Here is a 27119-nt window from a genome sequence, read left to right as displayed (position 1 = left end):
ATCCATAATCCAAAATACAAGTTAAACACCTGTGAAAAATCAAAAGGAAAAATGTCTTCACATCAACAACATTGGGCCTTAAAGGGTAACTTTAGTGATTTAGCATTAAGCTTTGTATCAGTAGAAACCCCGTAGTATATTTGAATTATGGTACTTCCCCCCTCATATCCCCCTCAGACGAGAGAATTATGCATTTTATTTCTGGAAAAATTCCTCTGATGACGCAAATATCGGCATTTTGCGTCATCGGAGGATTTTTTGGCCAGAGGTTAAAAACTACAGCCAGTAGAGGGAGCTATTCAGCATGTTTTCAACCCGCCCACAGGGGAGAGATCTTACGCACAGAATGTGAATGTGAATGTGAATGTGAATGTGAATGCGCTCACGGTTCGACCTCAGGCATTCGAGCGATGCAGAGCAAAGTGAGTGTTTCAACTTTTCAACGAATTCCTATGAAATTTTAGCTTCCATATGCGTTCAGAAAACGCGCCATACTGGACACGCGCTGAGAATGACAGCCACGCTTACCTCAGCTACTACTTCCCTCTTGTGCTGATAATTTTCTCACGTATTTGTTGGCAAACTGGCGATCCTCTGCCCATCTTTGCTCCTAAAGGATTAGACCTTTCTTGGATGCTGCTTTTGTACCAAATCATAATTACAATCACCTGTTGACATCACCTGTTTCAAATCACATCATTATTTAACCATTTTACCTCATTACTAGCCCTAAATTGCTCCTGTCCCAACTTTGTTTTAAATGTGTTGCAGGTCTGAATGACAGGAAAGGATGCATATTTACAAATGACATGAAGTTGACCAGACAAAACATGAAATATTTTGTGTTCATATTGTCTGCAATGAAATACAAGTCAAAGTAAATTTAGAAATCACTTCTTTTTTTTTTTTTTTGCGTTTCCATACTGTCCCAACTTTTTCTAATTTGGGGTTGTACATAAATGACACAGTTTAAATACACATTCATCTTCCAAGCGCTGAAGTGGCCCTTTAATTTTATTTTTGTACAGTGTATTGAATTGTGACCACAATTTTTTTCTTTGTTTTAGTTACATAGTGGCCAAATTTGACCAATTAATTCCCTCGTTTTAGTTAAATCGTGTCCACATTCTACTCTACTGGATTCTCTTTTCTACTTCTATTCTCTTTTCAGTAGATTGTTTGATCCAGTTCCTGTAACTTGTCTAAATGATTCATTCACGAACCTGACTGATTCGGTTCTTATATTCAACTAACTGACTCAGTTATCCGATCTCAGCAGCCTAATATGAAAACAATCAGTCACTTAAATTTAATCTGTTCCACACATAAGCTGACACCTGAATTATATAACACACAAGCCAAATGAACCCCTTTTATGATGCCTTTTTGTCATTTCGGAGCCTTGAGAACTCCAGTTTTCATTCACTCTCATTATATCGAACAGAGTTCGATATACACAGAGTACAAAGAAACCATAATGGCTTTTGAGCGTCATGACGTTGAGCAAATGAAGACAAGTTTCATTTCTGGGTGAACTATCTCTTTATATAATCACTGAGAAGTTACAGGAAAAATAAAAGCATAATCTCAACCCTTTAGTCTATAAACACAATCTGCCTAATACACTGAGCATTCACACATATTAAACGCTCCATCCTGCCATCAACTAAAAGTCCTGGCACAGTTCTATGATGACTCAACGTATTAATGAGCCCTGACTGAACAATATGAAAAGCACATTGGGGGAAGGGCTTGGGGGAGTTGTGTGTTTTTTGGCCGCCTAAATTGAAAAGAAACACATCTGTGAAAAATGAGGGCTGGTTTTCAAGGTGACAGCAGTACAGGTTGAATGCTATAGTACAGCACTTGTATTCTTCCCCTCTCTCTCTCTGGGTGAAAAAGAAGGAGAAGAAGAATGGAAGCAGGACAGCAGCTTATTTCGTGGTACCGTAGTCCACGGCTTAGCAGCCAGGACAATTCACCGCAGGTCTCGGGTAGGTCACGCAGATAGGAGGATTACTTTAAGAGGGCCGACATTCCATTACTCTGTCGGACAATAGTATCAAAATAATCAACGATACCCAGATTTATGGGCAATATCGAGAGGCCGCCCTGAGCAGAGATGAGTAGGACAGAGCTGACCCCCCAGAAGGGATTCCTTACGGGAAGCTTCGGCCCCCGGGTAAATTACACAACACAAGCAATTTGCCACACGACCGCCGAGGCCGGGAGCGAAGGGAGCGAGGGGGGGAGCACAATTGACAGAGAAAGACAGAATGGAAAGGCTTTCTGCATAAATTTCAAGGAGATGGAGGGCACTTGTGCATCATTTCAGCTCATCAGTAGTCAAAAACACCTCTGTTGCCCTCCCCTAATGCCCTGCACCATTCTTAAACATTCAATGCCTCCACTCCAAAATAAAAGCCATTTGTGTAAACAATTATTCGCCAGAAGAAAGCTGAAGTCTCAAGACAGCCGCCTTCTCAATACTTCTCCTGCAAAATCTCTACTTAGGGGACTCAGGCATGCAGTGAATTCTGATGGCTTTATTTTTTTCACCTGCATTACGGCACCTAAATGTTTGCGCTCATTCTTCTTGTCTTGTTTGCTGAGGCAGATAGCTTACAGTGACACCAATGTCGCATTGCTGTTACACTTGAGAAGCAATGCCCACTGCACTGCACTTAAGTAAACATAAATTAAAAAACGAAATTACATTAATGAATAGAAAACAAATCTTTGGAACATGAAGGTCGAGATATTCCATTTCATACATTACATGCTTTTATTAATTAATGGTGCATAAAATTGATCAAAGGTGACATTTTATTTCAAACCAGAGCTGTTCTTTGAACGTTCTATCCATTAACTCTTTACCCGCCAGCGTTTTTGAAAAAAGTTGCCAGACAGCTGCAGCATTTTTAATCTTTTTTTTTTTTTTTTTACAAAAGTTGCCCCCAGAATATTTTGTTGCATGAATATCTGAACATGCAATATATCAAAAGAAAGAACAGATCCATTGCTTTTAACCAAAAAAAACTGTTTTAGTCTAGTTTCATGCATTATTTTTGTATCAACACTTGAATGTGGTCAAGTTTCATAAAAAAGTAACATTTTGAGCAAAAAGCTGAGAAAATCGCCTTTTTTGCAAAGATTACGTCCAGGTTGGATTCAGAACAATGATCAAAACATAGACGGAGTAGATCGAGTCCATCAACACCCCCAAAGCTTGCACAGACATATAGCTCGTCCTGGGTTGACATTTCATTCAGTAACATTAGGCAGTTTTGATTTATATGCTGTCTAATGTTGATGATCTGTTTCTTGAGTATAAATCATCATAATGCATCATATTAGATTTCTGAAGGATCAGGAGAATCTGAAGACTGGAGTAATGGCTGCTGAAAATTGAGCTTTGCCATCACAGGAATAAATTACAAATAAAAAAGTTATTTTAATTTGTAATAATGTTTCACTATATGACTATATGAGGTTTTTTTCTGTATTTGCTTGATATGTTGTATTTGTGGAGTGTGGTGATCAGATCCCGACACTTTTGTCTAGTTCCTTTTCGGTTCAGTGTCAGACATACAGTATATGCTCCATGCTAAGAAGACTCTTGTTGTTTTGTGTAATGGTGAGTACTCTCATTGGCTGCTTGTTCATGTCATGTTTTGTTTGAGCAAATGGCTTGTGATTGTGTTCACTGTTTTTGTCATGTTTGTTTCTATTTGCCATGCGCTCTCCAGTCTATTGACTAAAAAGGCTGTATTATGCATGCCAGGCCAGTAGTTGGAGATGTTGATTTGTCAAGAAACACCCCTTGAACACGTAATACGCATGAGTGAACATGTAATATGCATCACTGTTTTCACAGATTCACGTTTTTGTTGTTTACATGAATACGGTAAATGTATCGTTTTCAAAACCTTGCACTTTGAAACCCGCCCCCAAAACGTTTTTGTCGTGTAAATGTCAGTTAAAAATGTTGTCCTGTAAACATACCCTTATTCTCCTTGTGTTTGCAGTCCTGTCCTGTGCCAGTTTGTTGTCATATGCACCCTCTCATGCCCTGCTCTTGTTCTGCCAAGTCTAGCTGCTAGTCCTGTTTTCTCGCCATGGAGTATTTTTTAGTTTGTTTTATTTTCTTTTTGATTAAATAAAAGCCCATACTGTTCCCTGCATCTGAGTGCTCGCCTCATCCCTTACCTGAAACGTGACATCTTCTTTAGAGTAAAAAAAAAATCTTACAGACCCCAAACTTTTTGAACTTGTTTTGAATGGTAGTATACATACGATTTCTTCCTGCAAAGTAGTAAATTTTTTTATTTGTTCATTTATTTCGGGATATTTTGTTGATGCTTTTTTGCCGTTTTTAGTCATTGTGCCGCATTTACTTCAGTAAAGTTGAGCAAGTGGATCAGGTATTCTAAGCTGGTGTGAGTGCGTGGAGGCGGGGCTAATTTGCATATTCATAGTTCCGCATATACTAAATAAAGCAAGGGTGTAGAGTTATTGCCTATTTTAAGTCATGAATAATTTTGTTTCACAGGGGAAAAAAAACATTTAGAATGTCATTTTAGTGATCAAAGATGAGTTTTAAGGGATACAATTATTGACTACAGGGTCAATAAGAACAATAAAGAACATATGCAGTTTTCATTTTTGCCAATAAAGATGTTTACATTATTCAGAGAAAACATGATACAAAGCCTAAACAAAAATGCAAATAATGTTTCTCACAGCGATTCTTCAATGAAAAAAATATTAATGTTAGAATTGTACAATATAACATTAAAATAACATATACTGTATACTTGCAATGTTGCTTGTGATGTTCCTCATTTGTAAGTCACTGTAAAGTGTAAATGTAAGAGAACATAACACTGTAAAATGACAACACACTGTAACATAACATTGTGACATAACAAAACATACTGTAAAATGACATGACAAAATAACATAATATGATAGGACATACACTGCAACATAAATATATATTTTTTCATTATTTAACATTATAGGTGGCAACATTTGGAAACGGTACTAATAAATGATCAGATTATGTTAGCATGAGAGAAAGAAGGGCATAAACTTCAAAGTAGTTTCAAAGTAACAAAAGAAATGAGAACCGATTATATGAATTTAAAGGGAGTGAATCCTAAATGACCCAAAGATCTTCTCAAAATGACTGGATTAGTTCAACAGTTTCTGTTCTTTTTAAACCTGGGTTCATGTGATGTAGTGGTCAAATATATAGAAACAACTATTCCCACTGTACCAGGCCCAGCTTTATGATGTAAGGTGGGCCATATAGGGCTCTCAGGGTGGGGCGGACAGACCAACACTTAACCCCAGGTTACTCTAAAAGCGACTATCACTGAAAGGATAAAAACATCTGTGAAATGTTTAATAAAATACCAGTCCCAGTAAGAGGATCTGTTGTGTTGTTTTCCTGTGTCCAGACGGCACGGTGATCACTGATTGGAGGAATGAGAATTTCTGCTATCAGACCGAGCACAGCACTTCACTGTTGATCATGATAACATGCAGCGAGTCTTGACCGTCCCATCAGTCAAACTTTGTTGATTTGATGCATTAAATTAGGCAGCAGTCGAGCACATCATCAAGTGTATCGCCACAGCAGAACGCAGTGGCTATGAAGGGCAGAGCTGTGATTGTCAGTGTAGTGAGGGGTGGAGATGGAGAGGGGCACGGCTGTAAGTATGACGGACAGCGGAGGTGAAGAGAAGCACACCAGCCTTACTAAAGAGAATTACACCTTATCTCTGCTGGATGAGTCAAAGCCAGTGCCGGCAGCAGAAGGCTTGCTAAAGCTCCCGGCCTTGTTAGTTTTCTTACTTTTCTGCACATTTGCTTTGACAAATAAGTATGCAATAATTAAAAGTCAAATCACAATAGAGCAAACATAACTAGTATTGACCAATAAAATCAACAAAACAAGTAAATACAAGAATATGAAATAAAATAAAATAATTTATAAAACAGTGCAAATTAAAAATAAGAAATGAACAATGGGCAAATTCAGTTATAATGAAGTTACATTAATTATGAGTTACGAAAAGAGATTAAAAACAAACGAAACAACTTCTTTTTCTTCTTTCTTTCTTTCTTTCTTTCTTTCTTTCTTTCTTTCTTTCTTTCTTTCTTTCTTTCTTTCTTTCTTTCTTTCTTTCTTTCTTTCTTTCTTTCTTTCTTTCTTTCACGAGAGAGCTGTTGGAAGGTCAGACCCCAGCAATTGCCCAGGTGGCTCAGTCCTTTTCAACTGTGAGAAGGAAAAAATGGCAGCGGGATCCATTTCACACTGACATAGTTTACAACAACTGCCTTCCACAGATTCAGTTGCAAGAAAGTCCTGAGGGCATCCCACCACCTCTAACATAGTGAGTAATAAACTCTCCTTTTTTCTTCTATGTGTGAGTATGTGACAGGAAAAGATGGACACAAAAAAAATTTGTATGTTGACTGTTACTTGACCAGCAATTACACCCCTCAGAGTCCCAAATCTTTCCTCCGTCTAGTGGTCAATCCTCTGTCATGGAGAGATCACTCAGATAAATATCTTTTTCGGCTAAGGTGCCCACAGGTTCAGCGCCATGGCCCCATGCAGCAGCTCTGTCAATAAATGAAATTCTGAGGGCAAACTACAGCGAGCGACAGTCCAGCAGATCTCAGGGATCAGATTTTGATTAACTCAAGGTTCAGATGATTTCCAAGTTCACTGGCTGCAATAATATCTGCGCTTTGAGCCACAAGGATGAGCTTACGAATGTTTGCTTCAGGTGTGGTAACAAACACACTTTTCAAGCACTGGACATGGGTGGCAGACAAATAAAGCAAACAACTAGATAATAGATGGTCTAAAAATTGTGAACAGAGTATGCATTGTGGACTAAAGTATTAGATTCATGCATATGTAAGTACAAAGCCCAGATTATAATGTAAATTTTTTACTGACTTGCCTATGTATGATTCAGCAGCACTTTGCACATCACAGATTGTGTGTTTCATGATTTATACTGAGACTTGCACTGTTATGTGGGTAGTACTTTCTACACACTCACACACACACACACACACACACACTGCAGCCCCTGTAAGACCGGAGTGAGTGGCCATGTGGCCCCTGACTGTACCAGTCACTTTCAGGCATTGAAGAGGCCCATCAGCAGCCAAGATGCTCAGACTTCATCTGTTTTAATTAGCCAATCATGTTTTCCTCCTGGCTCTCCATGAGAGCACTTCTCTCCCGCTTGGCGTCAAAACAGAAACACAGTGTAGCTCAAACTTAGGCCATATAGAGCCATGCCGGCCTCATCAAGCCTCAGGTTCTGAAGCCTTCTTCATCACTCCTTCATCTCTAATAGGCATTCAGACCAGCCCTCAACACAGCAGCTGGTGCAGGGTCTTGCCAGCATTGCCTGTTTGGCTTGAATGCAGAATGATTGGTGGTTTTGTGAGGCCGAGACTTTGTTTTGTTCATTCCATGTTACACTGCCCTAAGGCAGCTATATTTATAAATATATAGTTGGAATGCGCACTCGCTTATTACGAGCTACAGGAAAAAAAAAAAAGGGAAAAATTTCACTTTTGGCCGAGTTTGAGGTTTTCACAAAAATTAGTTCATTAAGCCCTCGTCTAGCGATCCCAATGCTCCAAATAGTAATTAAACTAATTGAAAATTATCTTTATTTGTACGTTTTCTAAGAGGTGTACCTTCCTACATCTTTCCTTTGTTTCTCTCTTCAGCTCTTGTGGTGTGTTTCCGGTCTGCAGTGGTCAGTATCTATCAAAAGTGGTCCAAGGAAGAAACAGTGGTGAACCAAGGCTCATTGAACAGTGGGCATGTGAGCATTAGAACTGGACCACGGAGCAATGGAGGCTGGTGGCCTGGTCTTATTAATCATGTTTTCTTTTACATCACATGGATGGCCAGGTTCGTACCTGGAGAACACATGGCACCAGGATGCACTATGGCAAGAAGGCAAGCCGGCGGAGGCAGAGCAGAACATTTGGGCAATGTTCTGCTGGGAAACCTTGGGTCCTGCCATCCATGTGGATGTTACTTTGACATCTACCACCTAAGCATTGTTGCAGTCCATGTACACCCTTTCATGGAAACGGTATTCCTTGGTGGCTGTGGCCTCTTTCAGCAGGATAATGCGCCCTGCTACAAAGCAAAAATTGTTCAGGAATGATTTGAGGAGCATAACAACGAGTTTGAGGTGTTGACTTGGCCTCTAAATTCCCCAGATCTCGACACAATCGAGCATCTGTGGGATGTGCTGAACAAACAAGTCAGATCCATGGAGGCCCCACCTCGCAACTTACAGGACTTCAAGGATTTGATGCTAACATCCTGGTGCCAGAAACAACAGCCCACCTTCAGGGGTCTAGTGGAGTCCATGCCTCGACAGGTCAGGGCTGTTTTGGCAGCAAAAAACAAATAAATCTGATCTGTGTATATATAGAGATATAGATATAGATATGGGTTTTGAATTGGTGTGTGCCAAAACTGGTGTTATTACCAGGGATTTTAATGTATGGTTGCTAGGTGATTTAGTTTTGGAACTTTCAGAAAACTTTAACTAGATTTTTCTCAAAATTTACTTTACTGAGTCTATCGACTTCAAATAGGTGTAGCTCAGTCATTTTTTGTCTAATTTCGAGAATAATAATAAAAAAAAAAACATTTGCCCATTGTGACTCGTTTTGCTAACATGGGTCACATATAGTGATGGTACCAATATTTCACCATGGTACTTCAAAATATAAAATCATACAAAATGACTACCATATTTTTATATAATTGCTCTTCAGGGTACTATTTGTTTATTTTTTCATGTTGATTTATTTTTTATATTACTACAGTAAATTGTCATTATCATGCTGAGAATAGTCACTGCACACAGAAAAAAAAAATAGTAGCACATAGTTGTCAAAATAACAGCAAATCAAAAGCAGCAAATCAAGACTGTGTACTCTTCATTATTGCTTCTATTTTGATGTTTTAATGAATACACACAAAAAAGCTTGAGAAATAAGAAGCTCAGAGGCAACAGAAATTCCTGACTGTGTCATGATGCCAACAAAACAGTTCCAGTCACAGTAAGATCAGTTGAAACAAACAGAGAACAAACCGATGTTCGTGTTTGGCAGAGCTGCCCAGACATAACTTGCAGACTAATCACAATCGCAAACTTGAATATTACTGCAAAAATTGTGTAAACTGCTTTCATGGCAGCCTGCAAGGTTGTGATATCATTAATAAACATTGTTTTACACAGATCCTGGCATTTACAGCCAAAACCCAACATTGTAATGCATCTTTTATATCTAGTTCTAACAGTAGCTGAAACAAAAGATTTGCCAGTGCTCCAGTAGAGAACATGTCCAACTTCTCGACTGCTGCGACTACTGCAACTCTATAAGCACTGAGGAATGTTCACACTTACAGTGATTTGCAGTGATTATATCATTCTTTTGAGAGTTAAAATTGATGATTTCTGGTGACATAAGAGACTGATACCATTGGCGATGTGGAAGTTATTTTAAATTTATACTAATGACTTGGACTATATGACAAATATAGTGCAGACAGTAGCCGGATTTCCATCTATGTATTTTATGCACATTTTGCAATACTGCATAAAAATGCAGGATGACAAAACAAATGTGCACAGAATTTCCAAATGCACATATGCAAAACACCACCTTCTATTCATTAAATTCCTGAATCATCAATTCTTAAACGAACATGCACACAAACATACCAGTAAAGATGGGCATGTTTCGTGTGCAGAGCAAAATTTGGAAAATATGCAATAAACAATGTGTGCCGAATCCAATCAGGTTTTGCTTGAATCATTTATGGCCTTTACCTGATAAAGGAACATTGTTTAAGGCATTTAAAGGACTATGCATTGTCGATGCAATATCAATGCCATTCCATTCGAGTTATGCTTTAGTGCTTTTATGCTTTATTTGTGTGCAATATGCTTTATGACGTGCTGCACACTAATGGCCACATGGACATGTCGTCAGGGCAAAGTGTGAGATATTGCTTTTGTTCAACAGGGCTGTAAATCTGCCCCATGCTTTTGTCTTTGCTCTGCCAGCAGTTCACACTGATGAATAGGCTTTGTCAGATTAATATCAACATAGTGTGGTGTCAAACTGCATTACTCTGCAGGTGTGTTCCTTAGAGCTACACGTTTGACAGGTAACTCTGCCTGCCCCTGTGTGTCCTCCTAAAGGGTTTTAAGAGTTCCCCACAGTCCTGTACACAGGCAGACCTGTAGTATCAGGGTCATGTCTTCAAGCTATTCTCTTTTATTCTTTTTTGATTGTCTTTCTTATGTCCTCCAACATAAAGCTACTGCATCATTGTGAGCGGCATATTTTCAATGTATTGAGAATATAACCCAACTGAGAAGTAGGTTGCCGTGAGGTCGCCACATTCGTGTGGTTATTTCCTAACTCTTGTAGTGCAATGTTTTCTGTCATCTGTTTCCAAAACTCTGTCCAAAGACAAAAAATAATATATGACAGCACACAGCTAGAGTGACAACCAGTTCAACATTTTATCCGCTTTAATCAACATCAACAAGAGGCAACTTGACATGGAATTAATTAATGTAATTACTTTCATGTGGATTTAATTTGGCACCATAGCAGCTTGATCTTTGCAGCTGTCAGCTCCCTGATAAAAGGAGGGAGGAGAGCGTTACGTTTGTACATGGCCACTGGCAAGCGCAGAGTGCAAAGAGTCAAAGGCTATTTTTAGAGTGACTGAGGCCCAACAACTGAGCTGTCTGCCATCCCAAAAGTGTCAGATCCCATACACGTAGAAATTAGGAGGGGATTTATTATTATTATTGTTTATTTATGTTTGCTATGGCAGCACAAATGTAAATATCAAGATACACTACCAATCAAAAGTTTGGGGTCGGTAAGATTTTATTTTTAATGTTTTTTAAAAAAGTTAAATATGTTCACCAAAGCTGTATTAATTTGATCAAAAATACAGTAAAACAGTAATATCAGAGGGGAACCATCAGGGCCATCTAGGCAGCCAGAGAGGGCCTAAACTAATATTAACAAACTTTTAAATAATAGTTTAATAAGTAAAATCAGTTCTTGTCCCTCTAAATCTAGTCAAGGCCCACTATATATTTAAAATAAATTAAAAAATATTGATATAATTCATTTATTTTATTATTCATATTTTACATTTAAAAAATGAAAAAAGCACCACCTCTCTCGTACATATTCCGTGATCGTTTCGGTCAGCCCAAGCCATTTCTCATCGCTCTGAGTGAAATACAGAATAAACAGTGGCTCAAAACACCCAACCACTTCATGAACATAGGATGCGCAAACTACATCTCTCAGTTGGATAAAGAAAACCAGTGTCACTAATAAAGTTTTGATGGATGACGATTGCATTGAAGGTAAAGAGGATTACAGTGACATTAGGCATGCGCAAATCCGTTATTATTGATGCTCAAACATACCGTGTATGTGCGCTCTCGGCTCACTGATCGCTATAACATCATATTTCTGCATGAACACAGTTCAATATATTCGCGTAGTTGTCAAAATTAATGTAATGTGAGTGATTTATAATGTATGATCGCCGAAGAAGCATTTTGGAGAAGTTTGTGAGGGTCAGTGGTGTTTATGTACACATGGGCATCAGACGATCCAGACATGATTGCTTGTTCTGACAGAGGAAGAGTTTCCACACATTCAGAATGTTTTGGTGTGTTTAATAATTCTGAATTCTGTAGCTATTTGCAGTCATTTGGCATCTCCCTGTGCTCTTGTTTGGTATGGCAGGTTGACTTATTTACGGTGCTTATTTAAGTTACTGTATAACTAAGCAGAGTAAGTATTTTAAGTTTTAAAGAATGTCTGCAGTGGCATTTTTGCAAAGTAGGCTATGTTTTTTGCAAAGTAGTCTTTAAAAAAAGTGTCAAAAGTTTCTTTAAGTATAACAAAATTATAACATGGAGTTGAAAAGTGATAACTAGAATACAAATGTTTTTTGGGAATAAAAAGTATTGATTCAGAGAGGAGGGGGGCCTTGGAGTAAAACAATATTGAAAACCACTGCTCTAAAGGGGTGGAGCTTTCTATCACTAAGTTCGTGATGCATTCCGCCCACCATCGGGGGAAAAAATGCTGATTAAATAGCTAGCGCTATTCGCTATTCACTATGGAAACCGCAACATTAATGAGGAGGACATTGTTTGCTAATTTATTATACACGCTGTCTTCAAGAAAATCTTTTAACTAAAAGCTGCAAGTTAATCGGCATAAGAAAACCTACACCAGAGATTCATTTTGTGCAGAAAGCCAAAGCTTTTTAAAGAATTTCAACCACAGCAATGAAGTGATACCCCTGGATGACAGCATCAATCGATAAGCTAAAGCTTTACTCCTGTAATTGTTTGCTGTTTGGGTAAGTTATTTAAAATCTAAGGTTACGTGACTGATTTTATTCTGGCCACCGCTGCCACTGTTTTATGTTAAGCTTTATTTGAGAAAACAGTTATTTTGTTATATTTATAAAAGAAAGATGCGTTGTACCGAGTCTTTCCGAAAAAAACCGACATCCTTAAACTTGGAAAAAAACGTTATCCTAAATAAACCATGGAGATCAATCAGATTTAGCCACACAAATGTGATCCAGAATCAGGCTGAAATTGAACAGGAGAAGCAGCAACGACGACTACAGCAGAACGTCTCAATGGTATGTACAGTAACTCTAACTTATATACTTGCTTAGCGGCTTGTCGTGCACGAGTTTTACAACATTTGTGTGTTTTTACTCATGGTTTATGGGGATATAATTTGGTTTATGGACTATTATATGTGATTTAATGTTAGCAGTAGCAACTGTAACGATTTTGCACATCAGACTAGTGCGTTTGCATAGAAAAACAATGGAATAGTAGCGCATTTGAATGAACGAGTCGATAGCTAACAACACAGACATTTGAGGCAGTTTTACTCACCGCCTGCTTCCAACACATGACTGTGAACATTAATCGCTGGGACAGCTCCTTCTTTCAGCATTAGACGAGCTACAAATCCGGCGTCGAACTGGGCCTTGCTTATAAAACCATTGTCGCCAAAATGCAGGGAACAAACAAAACACTTACACAACTCCGTTGCTGCTCCGGAAAAACAAACTCCATCCACTGTCCCATTAACGCTGGGTTCTTTGGGAAGCTGTACAGGGTTAAACACTTCTTTGGTGACACTGTTGATGTCGTGAAGTCCTGTGACTGCAGCGCAGCCGAGCAAAGCATTTTGATGGGCGTACTGCTTTCGCTCTCTCGCTCTGGTCTACGGGTGCGCGCGCCCTTCCGGGAGAAGTGCTCTTAGAACCCGTATAAGGAAATTCCGCCACATTGGCTAATACTCGAAAAAAACTTTCCAAAACTTGTGAGAAACCGGAAGGAGTATTTTTGGCACAGAAATACTCCATCAAACGTCCAACTTAATTTTTGAAACTTTGTCCATGTTTAGCATGGGAATCCAAGTCTTTAACAGTGTAAAAAGCTCAGTATGCCTGAAACAGCATTTCACCCCCCCTTTAATACAGTCTTTTACATACATTTAATCGGCTGCTGTGCCCGTCTAATAATGATTTATTATCAATTTTTTTGCTTTATATGATTTTAGGGTTCACTTAAAGGGAGTGAGAAGGCCAAGGTTCGAGAGTCACGGTTCGCTACTGAGTAATATTGTGAAATAATATTACAATTCAAAATAACTGTTAATTAAAATGTTAACATATTTTAAAATGTAGTTTATTCCTGTGATGAATTTTCAGCATCATTACTACAGTCTTCAGTGTCACATGATCCTTCAGAAATCATTGTGATAGGCTTATTTGCTGCTCAAGAAACATTACTTATTATCAATGTTGAAAACATGTTGTGCATGCTTAATATTTGTAAATATTAATGGAATCTGTGATATATTTTATTCAGATTTGAAATAGAAATCTTAGTAACATTTTAAAGTTCTGTACTGTCCCTTTTTTTATGCATCCTTGCTGAGTAAATATATCATACCAAAGTACCAGGGCATTTCTGACTGAGTATCGACAACTACCTCAAGGTACAATATGCATTGCAACACATGTCACGATTCATTGAGATGCATTACAATATCATAATTGGATCGAGATTGAAACTGCGAGTAAGAGAGAGACTGAGCATGTGGGAGTTGAGAGAGTTAATCTGCAGTATCAGTTTCAGCCTCTCTTGTGCGGTTCATTTCACTTTTGGCCAGTGCTGCATCTCATTGAATCAGCTCTGACCAAGCTGAGAATCACTTGTTTCAGAGTTTTGCGCTTATTTGGACAACCTATTTCATTAACTGAACTGAAAATTGATGTGAAACAGTACATAGATAAATAAAAATAGCAATTAAAAGACCTGAACCATGAAATTGTTACATGTATGCTCTGTGTTCCCCTTCATTGTTTTTCGTTCAGTCCTGTGACCTAGTTTTCCCCAGTCTATCTAATTAGTTATGTCATTCACCTGTGTCTTGTTAATCACCTTGTTTTCATCTAATTTGCTCTGTGTATTTATGCCGCGTTCCAGGCAACCCGTAACCCGTGTTTTTCCAACCTTCTACCCGTGAAAGTGGACTGGAGCGGCAGCCAAACCCGTGACTTCCCACCCGTGAACTCGAACTAGATCGATGTACTCCCAGTTACGAGTTTTGACATCACATAGCCCGCGAAGCAACAATGGCAGCCCCCTACGGATGCAGTGTTTATGAAACAAATATACAAATAACGTAAAATAAAAGGTAAACAGCTTTTCTTGCCGTCTGTGCTGTTTTTCTCCTCAGTGTCCCTCAAATAAGCAAGGAGTAAGCACCTTTGGCGATAGAAATTATTGTAAATGAGCATACACACCGTACGGTCCGCCATGCTTTTGTTTACATCTAATGTTAACTACCACACAATTCCTTCCTTGCGCTCAGGCAGTTTGGCGTGCCTGGAACACTACAAAGTCGTGAGTCGTGGTTTGAAGTTGTAAATTACGGGCTCAAAAACCTGCCTGGAACGCAGCATTAGCCTTCAGTTCTCCCTCAGTGTTTGTCCATCTATGTTAATGTTAACCTGGTTTATGTGCCTTCTATGCTAGTTTCCTAGTTTTTGTTATTACAGTTCCTGTCTCCAGTTCTTCCTCATCTTCATGAGCTTTCATCACCACGTTACGTAACATAAATACAGTGATAAAAAAACAAAACAATAAATAAATAAATATATGATTATATTGGCCGAGCTAGGATTAATTAAGTCTGGTTTATACCAAAACATCTTTAAAATTGGCCAATGGAACTGAAGCGCAAGTGCCACGTTTTTTAAAATATTTAATGTTAAATGTAAAATGCTTTCACCTACACAATGAAGCTACCTTTTGTACACTGAAAGTCCAAGATATATATATATATATATATATATATATATATATATATATATATATATATATATATATATATATATATATATATATATATATATATATATATATATATATATATATATATATATATATATATATATATATATATATATATATATATATATATATATATATATATATATATATATATATATATATACACATACACTTTGGAAAAGCTCATGTATTTTATACTGTACTATATATATATATTTTATACTGTACTATATATATATATATATATATATATATATATATATATATATATATATATATATATATATATATATATATATATATATAGTACAGTATAAAATACATGAGCTTTTCCAAAGTGTATGTGTATATATATATAATATATATATATACACATACACTTTGGAAAAGCTCATGTATTTTATACTGTGTAAACCTTTCATTAGTGTGACTAAATTGAGTTTAAAATTAATTTAAATATTTAAAAATCAAAAATCTTAATTAAGGTCAAAAATAGAAACCATAAAACTGTAAACTTAATTTGCAGTTCTGAACAAAAGACAAAAGTGTAAAATACTGGCTATTAAGTGTTATTGTTGCTTTGTTTGCTCTTGTAAACATGAACTACCAGGCCAGCGAATCATAAAACTACCTCTTCTCACTGCATTTCGTGCTGGTTCAGCTAATATATTTTTTCCACACTGCCATTTGGCATTTTGGAGAATATTGCAATGTGAAACAAGTTTAAAGTGCTGTGAGTTACACTTACAAAAAAGTATCAAGGACTAATTTAGTATTTAAAAAAATATTTTGGCCGTACATTCATTTTCTTGAAGAGAATTTGAACAATGAATGTTGTTGCCACCTAATGTATTCTGCTTTAAACACTAACAATACTACAATATCTAGTCCCAATGAGCTGAACGACATGGGATGCATTTTACTACAGATTTATGAGACTCCAAAAGCACAATCGACAGTAGAAACAGCAAGAAAAATAATACAGAGCCACTGTAATAGAGCCCACAAAGAATGCTTTAATCATCAAATGTATAATGAGGCCCTAAACACCTCTGGGAGCTAATTTTGTGTATTTTATCCAGCTGTAATACAAACCCAATATAATATCTTCAAAACAACCGCCGTTTAATGAGAAATAGTATGTTATATTAGGAGAGACCACAGGCGTGCGAAGTGCAATTTCTTTGGGAAGTTTTGATATCGCTGATGATCTTCATGCTCTCCAAACAAGAGATCAAGAGGCCTAATCGGAGCAAATCTGCTTTTGCCACATTAATGTGTATTCATAACCGAGTCCATCTCTCAGTGCGAGCCTTATTCTGTCAATTAGACTCCCACCAATATTGATTGATTTGCAGAGCGAACTCCACAAATCAATTTCTCCCATTGTTTTGCTTTTCCAATTATTCCTCCCGCTCTGGTTTCACTGAACCGCATTCTTGCCTAGAACAGAAAAAAGAGGGACACGCTCATCCAAGATACCAGCACTAATGCACATGTGTGTGTGTTCCCGTTCATGTTTGGGCTCGGACTGGATTGCGGTCTAAAAGAAAAAAACGGCCTTAATTACACCTCTGAATTTGCAGACTCTGGCAGTGTGTGTCTGAGGTAATTACCGCACTGACACACTTTTACATCGTTTCAGGGTGTAATTACGATGGCGGATTCATGGGTACTAATATTGTGTGAACAGTTGTTAATGACGCTTTGCTTGGAGGAGTTATAATGAAATTATAATGACGCAGTTTAGAAGGTCAGTTTTTTTCGGCGGCCTTACCTTTTCCCACTCTCTGTCCTTGTTCAACACGATCACCACCAGTTTGGGATGCACCTGATAACCGTCCTCAGTGAAGGACAAATCTTTGCCATCCCAGGTCACGTTCATCATGTACCTACAGGAAGCAGAGAGCTCATCAGGTCCAGAAATAGAGCAGTCAGGTGACACAAATCTTATCTGCAGCAGTAGGCACAAAAATACATTTTCATCCTAATGATGTTCGTTCTATACCTAAAAGATCAAAATAACATATGAAGGTCTTTTTAAACATGCAAGGAGACAAAAAGAGGAATTAATGAGCCATCTGAAGACTAATGACTGACCTAAATCAGACGTCACATTAAGCGAAGATGAAAAATCTGCCCGAGTTATTATTAGTATCCAATGAAATCTACATGAATCACAACCATTCTTTCTTTTGTCCTCATCTTCAAAGAAATGGAAAGAGAGAGCATGTAGACATAAAACAGACCATTCTAGGTTTATTACAAGCACTTTAATACCATTTGTGGCATTAAGTCTGATTAAGTCTCTCATTAGGGCTGGGCGATATGGCCAAAAAATCATATCTCTGTATTTTTTGGTTGAATGGCGATACACAGTATATATCCCGTAATTTTCTACGTTTTTCTATTTGGATCTGTATTTATTTTAATAATTTTATTTCACATCCTGCCCAATGATGTCCTAAAATAAATGTTGATATTTGAGGGTATAAACAAATACAGTGAATGTAATGTAGGCTAAGCAATATATTAATAGTATTAATAATAAATTAATAATTTTGTTTTTAAATTCACTAAACTAAAAATTCAAATAGAAACAATTTAATTAATTAGTTACATTTATATAGCGCTTTTCTAGGCACTCAAAGCGCTTTCCATGTAGAAGGGGTAATCTCCTCAACCACCACCAATGAAACAAAAGCATAAATTCCACATATGGCACATTTATTATCCAACAACAAATATTTTAGAAATATGTATTCTTTTATTATTGCATTCCTATTCTATTGTGCTCTGTCTGTTTGGCGCGAATGCGCATAGCGGCGCTCATTCACGGAAGCCTGAATTTTAGCGGAGATTCACTTGCTGAAGGCTTGTCCTCTCCTGACAGCAAAATGGACATATTTGCATGACTTTCTAACATTTACAGATGAAGCATATACCTATGAAATGTAAGTTATGCACTGAGGAAAGCACCGCATTTCAAACGCATTAAAGTCCCAGTGAACCGGAAGTTGCAACTGATTTTATTTCAGTGCTGTGACGTATTTCCAAGTGAAACAGAATATTGAATAGAAGCCAGGGTTTTACTTCAGCGCTCCTCCTCTCCATCTCTCTCTCATAGCAGACTAACGGTCAGAGGGAATTGGCCGTCAAACTGCCGTCATCGGAAAGGGAACGCCATTCCAGACCGGAAGTTACTTTTCAGATTTTGGTTAGAGATTACCACAGCAAACTTTTTTTTTCCTGTGTATTAACTTGCACGGATTAATTGTTCACCCTAAGACCTGTAATGTGTGCTAACAAAGTAAATAAGATCGATAATAATTTCATGAGGACTTTAAACACAGCAAGTATTTATCTGTCTGTCAACAAGTAGCCTATCTCTCAGAGAATCTGACAGGGCAAGCTGCTTTAAACTATACAGGTTAAATATATCTTACCAGTTATTTTGAAGCCCTTAATATAAAGCATGTGTCATGTTTAGGACAAATTGTATCATGCACTTTCCCTATATCAGCTCATTCTGCGTACTCCGCAATTTTTCAGATGCATTCGTATCAATCACCTGTATATCAATATAAACGGTATTGCCTCATTCCATATCGTTTCTAAAAAATATACCAATATATTGTACAAACTCGATATATCGCCCAGCCCTATCGCTCATTAGGCCAAAGTCCTTTTTTCCTTTTTATTTTTTGTGTTCAGTTACAGTGCAGAAGTAAAACATATGTAAACATATATGTTTGAACCAGAAACTGATTCAGAAGAACAAGAGGAAGAGCGAATTATAAAGGGTCGTCTACAAGTCGATACATGTCTACAAAGTCGGACAAAAAACGGTAATAGATATGATTAGCCTTTGGCTTGACTATGTTATTAAACAGCTAATAAGGTGTTGTTAATGTTACACAAAACATGTTTTTCGGTTCGGCAACTCAGAGTCAAGGTGCGTTCACACCGGACGCGAATGACGCGATTCACGCGAGTGATTTACATGTTAAGTCAATGCAAAGATGCGAATAGACATTCTGCGGCGCAAATGACGCGATTTGCGCGAATGACACGGCACGAAATGACGAATTGAGCGTTTGACGCGTGATTCGCGTGAATGGTGCGAATCGCCCGAGTTGAAAAATCTGAACTTTGGCGGATATTCGCGCCGCGTTAACCAATCAGGAGCTTGCTCTAGTAGTGACAACAATGAGGAGAAAATCTGTATATTAATATCTGGTTCAGTGGGCATATGATTATCACTGTGATAACATTAAATGACATGAAACAACCCAGTCTCTTTTTGTTAAATGCAAGTTTATGTATGATCAATAATACAAAAGTATAAGTAAAAGGTATAATAAGTTATACATGAAATAAAGCAAACAATTCAGTCAAACATTCAAAGTCAGTGCTATTAGGCTACAATGGTAACGTAAAGTTAAATAGCCTAAAAATAAAAAAGTAATGAAACTTCAATTTGCCCTCAGCCTAAACGATTTGCCAGGGAACAAATTATAGATCCATGAGACCAAAGATCGCCCGTTACATATACACAAGACGAATTACAGCTCGAGACACCACAGAGACATCAGAGCCAGTGGCAAATGTCTGAAGGACTAGCCGAGGAAAGGCTGCCCTCGCCGGGTTAACGAGTGCGGAGCGCCGCTGATCCACTGGAGCTCACAACTCCGAAAACGCCAGATAAAATGTTCAAATAGGCACTCTTTTTATAAATAAACCACAGATTTGGGCTTTAAACAACTACATTATCGCCTGAAAAAGTCTTAAAACTATGTTTTGTCACACATTAACAGTAGAATTTTAACAAAAAAGACGTCTAAACACAGCCCATGTCAGCCATTTCTCAACGAGACGAGCTGGCCGGCAGAAGCCCCTCCCATGACGCAAATTCGCGTCTGTTGTGAAGTGAATGTCACGCGCGAATGAAACGAATTTCACGCGCGAATGAAGCAAGTAAACTCAAAATGTTCAAGCGTCCAACTTCGCCTGAAAAGCGCAAATTATTTGCGTCATTCGTGTCCGGTGTGAACGCTACATCAGACAGCTGCCTTTTAAAAATCAGCATCCTTAGAAACGCTTTGAAACAACATAGAAAGTCAGTGGAGAAAGACACACATTTCATCATAACATCGTAATATAAATCATATACATAATTCATCCGCAATATTGCTATATGTGCCTGATTTTTCCTGTCCCTTCATAAAGATGACAATATTGATACAAAAAGCTCCACCCCGCAAGTTGAGGGCAAAGAATTACACTGTATTCAGCACAAACTTTGCTACAATAATATGTGAGCAGCATGTATGTAAAAGTTTGTAGTTTTGAGAAAATGACGTTTATGCATGGTTTGTGCAAAAAAAATATTTTTAAGTCACTGAAATAAGCCCATAACCCCATACTGAATATTTGTTCACAAGAATTTTGAAAACTGGATCATGTAGGCAAGAATTTTTGCTTCAAGACGATGTAAAAATACTGACGCAATTCATACAAACAGAGTCAACGCCCACATCAACTCGAATAAACACATCAAGATTAGTGCATGTAGGCCTACTTTACATCGTTTTGCGATGCGGTGAGGAATAATCCCGGAATAATTTACCTCAGAAGAAAAGCTGCTTATTTCTAAGATCAACGGATCTAGCCGATGATTGTGAGGTAAGTTTATTCTGTTAGTTTCTGTGAACATTAAACCCCAAAACAGGATCGTTTAAATATGAATCCTGCTGCAACATAAAATATCATTGTAACAGATCCCACTGGAGGCAAGTTGCAGAACCCAAGTGCAGTTTTTATTTACAAGATCCCAAAACATGAAACAACGACTTGGCAAAAATCAACTAACAAAAAACTTGACTTGGCTTGACTTGGCTTGATCAAAAGAATAAACAAAGTAAACAAAGACTTGACTTGAGACACTCACCACAATGGGTTACACGATCAATAGAGATTGCTAATGTGTCGTCATCATGACGTATTCCCAGTGGTAAACGCAAAGCATTTTGGGAATCCGCGGCACAAACGGGCGCCGGTCGCCAGACTTCTTAGTTTGCATGGAGGGAAGAACGCAGTGTTGATGCCGTCTACCTGCTGTGTAATAAACTGCAATAGTCGTTCTCACGATAGAAGTGGCATAAAGCTTAAGAACGGGATATACAAATATAAGTAAACACATTGCAGTTTGAATGATGTCCTGTATGAACAAAATGACGGAATATATTTTTATGTGTCCACTGTTGGATTGCGCCCGCTCCCCCCTCTCTCAGGCCGGCTACACACTGCAAGCGTGGCGTTTCTGTTGCGTTTCAGCTGCGTGGCGTTTTCTGTGTCTTTGCACACCAGAAGCGTGTCTGACGCGGCGATGCTGCTGCTAGGTGACGAAGTGAAAGGCCTATACTTCATGTTAAACGCTTCCAACACGCTTGCGTGTCGCGTGAAAGATAGGCGTCTGACCTATTTCTAGCATGCACGCGTTTTCCGCGTCTCACGCAGGCAGTGTGCACGCTCTAACCTGTTAACATGGGAGCAGAAATAAAAACGGACACGCCGCGCTTGCAGTGTGTAGCCGGCCACACTCACACACACACACACACACACACACACGCACGCAGGTTTGTTGAATTCTGACTGTGTGCAGATAGATGAGAGAGAGCGAGGAGTGTGGTGCTTAAAACTTAGCATAACTTTGAACGGGCGACAGTTTTCTACCCCACTTTTACAATCTCCAGGTGCACATATATATATATATGGGTGCTGGAAGTTGGGCAACAGTTTGACATCCCTTGACCAGTCGCTCAGCTCGTAAGGATCCAGTCATTTGATTCCCTTTTTCTCATCAGATCTCGTCTTTGCATTAGGATTTAGTTTTAGGCAATATGGTCTGACAATGTTTTCTTTAGCCCGCTGCATTTTGTAGGATTATATTCTGCTTTTCTCTCTAATGTTTAATTATTTTCATGCCAGAACACTAGCCTGCTATGCCAGGCCATGTAAACGGGCCAAACGTACCCATAATTCTTTGCATTCTGATGACGTTGCCGTGCCAGTTGGTCACATGTCTTAGCGATCTCTATACTAGACCAGGACCATGACAAACATGAGTGCTTAAATACACAAGGACTAATGACTGGACAAGGGACACCTGTGAACACTAATTAACCATGACACAAGAACCATAGACAGTAAAAGAAATAGACACAGCGACCCCATAGACTTCCACGGAGGAAAGTGAAGTCAATTAGAAGCACTCACTTCCTGACAGCTGATTGTACTGCGCAGCCTCAGACTGAGCTTGACGACGTAGATTTGACGTGAGCAACCTGTCTGACAGTTGTAAATCTTCTAGCAGTTGAGCAGAGTGAAATCTGAATCACCGAATCTTGCAGAGATGGAGAGCGTGAGCAGAAGCAACTTTTGGTAAGTATTCTGATTAATTATTTTGTCATTTTGCATAGTATTTATTTATTTTAATAAATTGCCTCATTGTGCAAAAGGCCAGGTTGTATTTGCACGCTGGATGATATCGACCAACCAGAGCGCTCTATGGCTGCAACGTCATCAGCGCAAAGACGGAACTGGATGGCAGATAGTGATTAGTTACATGTTATTACATGCAAGAGGGTGAAAAGTTTGTCAGCTGCTTTCTAGTTCAACATCTGCATTTTATCAGTACAGAGCACAAGTTAATGTTGGGTTACTGTGTGCGTGCAAAGAAATTAAGTGATTATCCTTCGTATTTCTTGCTTATTGTTAATAGATCAGCTGGTTTATTCCTCTGAGTAAAGAAGTAGCCAATTAGTTTGTATACCTTGCATTACCTGCTTGATTTCATGTATAATAGTATGTGTCTGGGTTATGTTGACAAGACATGTTTGAGTATATGTCATACATCATATTATTATTGTATGTGAAGGTTAATCTGAGATTATTATTAACGCGCAGTGATCAGCTGCTTATCACCTGCATACCGCATGCCCGTTAAACGTCATTCACGCATTAGTAGCGCCATCTTGTGGATATGTAACGAATTATCAGTCAGCATTGTGTAGTAATGTTGTATTAAGGTCATCATATTCCCAAATTAATATCTAGACTACTACTGTTAACTATTCAAAGGATGGTTATGTTAGCAGATCTGTATATGTATTCATATTTATATTTAAGTTGATTTTCCTGTTCAATATTTTACAGAACCACACATGTATGCCCAAGTTCTTCAATAAAGAACTCATCTACCTTCCGCTGAGTGTATCTCTTCAATTAAGAATCTCATTCAGTCCTGACCGACTGCCTGCTGTGTTTCGCACCCCTCTATGTTAATATCCATATACTTCAACGAACCCTTTCATTTCAAGTCGTCCTTCGAGCCGGATTGGCGAATCGCAGCAGAGAGATGATGTCCCATCCTGAGTCAGATTCACCTGTCGTCCGACCTAGACGTCAGACAAGGCCACCTGCACATCTTGCAGATTATCAAGTTCCTTATTCAGGCCACGTGAAGAGAGCATCACGACCAGTTCTGCCCACGTCTGTGAGTGTATCACGATCATCTTCTCCAGAAAGTCAGTCCCCATATGCAGATGATCTAGTACTACTAGATCTAGGGCCAGAGCCAGCTGGAAACGGGTCTCCAGAGTATGATGAGCTCCGCCTACAAGTCCACCAGTTGCCTGATATTAAATCTATGTGGACTGAGATGAAGAGAGATAGCGACGAGCTTCGCAGCCACATTCTACCTGAGATTCTGTCCACACTGCGAGAGCTCCAGGCGGAGAATGCTACATTAAAGCAGGAGATCCAGCAGATAGCCACAGGTAAAGAGACTCCTCGTTGACCAATGACACCAGTTCCAGCCCCTCGCACTCATGTACCAACGCCTGTCCGTAGCCACAGAGATTCTGCAGTGTATGCTGATGAAGTTCCTCCAGATCGATCCATCCAGTATGAGCAGCTGACGAAGCAGATGGGAGACTTCAAGTTTTCATCCAGGTCAGAGCACCCATATGTTGATGAGAGACACAGCGCTCCCCCTCCAAGGTCCTACAATTATTCAGCCCATACTGTAGCAGCTGGACGGTACAATGATGAGACACTTAGTCCCAGACACAGTCGTTGCCAAAGCGAGAGAGACTTCTGTCTGCCCCCATGACCAGAAATGGCGCCTAGAGCGGAGATGCTGCATACCCAAGAGCAGATATACAGAGGTCCGAAGCCTACCATACTCAACCTGACAGCGGCTGACCCCAGACAGTTTTCGAGACTACGGATGGCGCTAGAGAACCTTCTGCCAGCAGACGCGAGTGAGCGCTTTAAATATCAGATCTTGACTGATCATCTAGAGCTAGAAGAGGCCCTACTAGTAGCAGATTCCTACTGTAATTCTGTGCGGCCCTAAACAGATACTATGCAGGCTCTTATGAAGATGTATGGTCAACCCCACAAGCTTGTTCTGCGGAATATCTCTGAAGTACAAGAAGGCCCCAACCTCAAGCCAGGTGACGTTAAAGCTTTCAAGTTCAAGTTTCAATTTCCTTAATGGATGCCTCAACTTCAAAGAGCTGACTAAAGAAGACCAAGAAGCCATCAGGCTCTTGCAGGAGAAGACTGAGCGATTGGAGGTAGAAGGAACGATGAGGTATGCTAAGCCGCTACTTCGGATGCAGAGCATGCCACAGTTGAATATGCCCAAAGGAGCCGTTCTCCCGCAGCTTAAGAGTGTCGAGAGGAGACTACTTAAGAACCTTGATGAGGCTTCTGCTTACCAGGCCGAGATCACCAGACTGTAGGAAGCAGGTTATGTCACCAAGCTTGAACCATGAGAGGTCGAGAGCTCCACATCATGGTACATTCCACACCATATGGTGCAGCACAACCAGAAGAATCGGACGTTTATAACTGCTCCTTTCAATATGAAGGCCACAGCCTGAACGAGTTCCTTCCACCAGGACCCACGCTAGGCCCATCACTGCTAGCAGCTCTGCTCCGCTTCCGAGAGCACCCGGTCGCCATTAGCAGTGATATTCAAGGTATGTTTCACCAGGTGAGGCTGCTCCCTGATGACATGCCATTGCTCCGATTCCTATAGCGTGACCTGAAGCCTGAGCAACCCCCCGACGTGTACCAATGGCAGGTGCTCCCCTTTGGCACCACGTGCAGTCCCTGCTGTGCCACATACGCCCTGCAGAGGCACGTCATAGATCACAGCCAGCCTGGAGACCTGGTCAGAGAGGTCATTGAAAGATCCTTCTATGTGGATAATTGTCTGCATAGTCTTCACTCCCCCCAAGACGCCCGAGACCTAGTTGATCAACTCTGTTCACTCCTAGCCTCTGGAGGCTATGAGCTTCGACAATGGGCCCTCTGAGTCTAGATCCAGTACCTGTGAGCTCTGGCTTCATCAAGGTCAACAAGATGTTCAGGAGCCTACCCTCGGACTTCACTGGCACTGTCAGTCTGACAACCTACGCTACAAGCACCGAGCTAGCCGCTGCTCCACGGAGACAATGCACAATATCTACCGTGTATTGGCCAGCCAATATGACCCCCTGGGGTATATCATCCCTTACACCACCAGGGCAAAGATATTGGTACAGCGCTTGTGTGACAGGAAGTGCGACTGGGATGATCCACAGTTGCCTGAGGAACTCCTTACTTTGTGGTTAGAGTGGGAGAAGGAGTTGAGTGTATTGGAGAAGATATCTCTACGCTGGTGCTACGCCAGCTCACAGATGGATCACCCATCCTGTCGATATGAAATCCACGTCTTCAGTGACGCATCGGAGCAGGCGTACGGTTCAGTGGCCTATCTGTGGACAGAAGACAAAGAAGGTCAAGTAGAAGTCACCTTTGTTGCTGCCAGATCCCGCGTTGCTCCCCGCAAGCAACAGTCTATACCTCGCTTAGAGCTGTGTGCCGCCCTCAGTGCAGCACAGCTCTCCCAGCTCCTGACTACCGAGCTTACAATTCCTATCCACTCCACCACGCTCTGGTCAGACTCCACCACCGTGCTTACATGGCTTACATCCAGCTCGTGTCACTTCAAGGTGTTCGTAGGTGGTGGACCTACACAGGAGTGGCGGAGATCCAAGAGATGACAGCGTCCGCCACCTGGTGCTACGTCAGATCTGCAGACAACCCAGTGGACGACATCACCCGAGGCAAGCCTCTTCACGACCTCTGGATAGGGAGCCAGGGACCAGCATTCCTTATGTGGCGTTCACACCGGACGCGATTCGCGCGAAGGTGGACGCGTGTACATTTTGAGTTTACTCGCGCGAATCGCGCGTGAAATTCGCGCGAATCGCGTGTGACATTCACTGCACAACAGATGCGAATTCGCGTCATGGGCGGGGCTTCCGCCAGCAGCTCGTCTCGTTGAGAAATGGCTGACATGGGCTGTGTTTACATGTCTTTTTTTTTGTTCATATCTACTGTTAATGTGTGACAAAACGTAGTTTTAAGACTTTTTCAGTCGATAATGTAGTTGTTTAAAGCTCAAATCTGTGGTTTATTTACATAAACAGTGCCTATTTGAACATTTTATCTGCCGTTGTCGGAGCTGTGAGCTCCAGCGGA

At 39.8% G+C, this 27119-nt stretch overlaps 1 protein-coding gene across 1 annotated transcript in view; it reads right to left on the bottom strand.

The window, feature by feature from the left end:
* The window catches only part of grin2aa (glutamate receptor, ionotropic, N-methyl D-aspartate 2A, a), a gene marked incomplete at its 5' end in the record, with an annotated part of 173218 nt that overhangs the window by 42334 nt on the left and 103765 nt on the right, over positions 1-27119 (bottom strand). The window contains one exon of the mRNA XM_079810610.1: positions 17296-17410. Within this exon, the coding sequence (XP_079666736.1) occupies positions 17296-17410 (115 nt within the window). The remainder of the gene's footprint in view (positions 1-17295; positions 17411-27119) is intronic.

The sequence above is a fragment of the Gobio gobio genome (assembly GCF_949357685.1).
Source record: "Gobio gobio genome assembly, chromosome: 1".
In the NCBI taxonomy this organism is placed as follows: domain Eukaryota; kingdom Metazoa; phylum Chordata; class Actinopteri; order Cypriniformes; family Gobionidae; genus Gobio; species Gobio gobio.
Note: the sequence above shows the minus strand (reverse complement) of the source record. Positions and strands in the feature narration are given on the sequence as shown.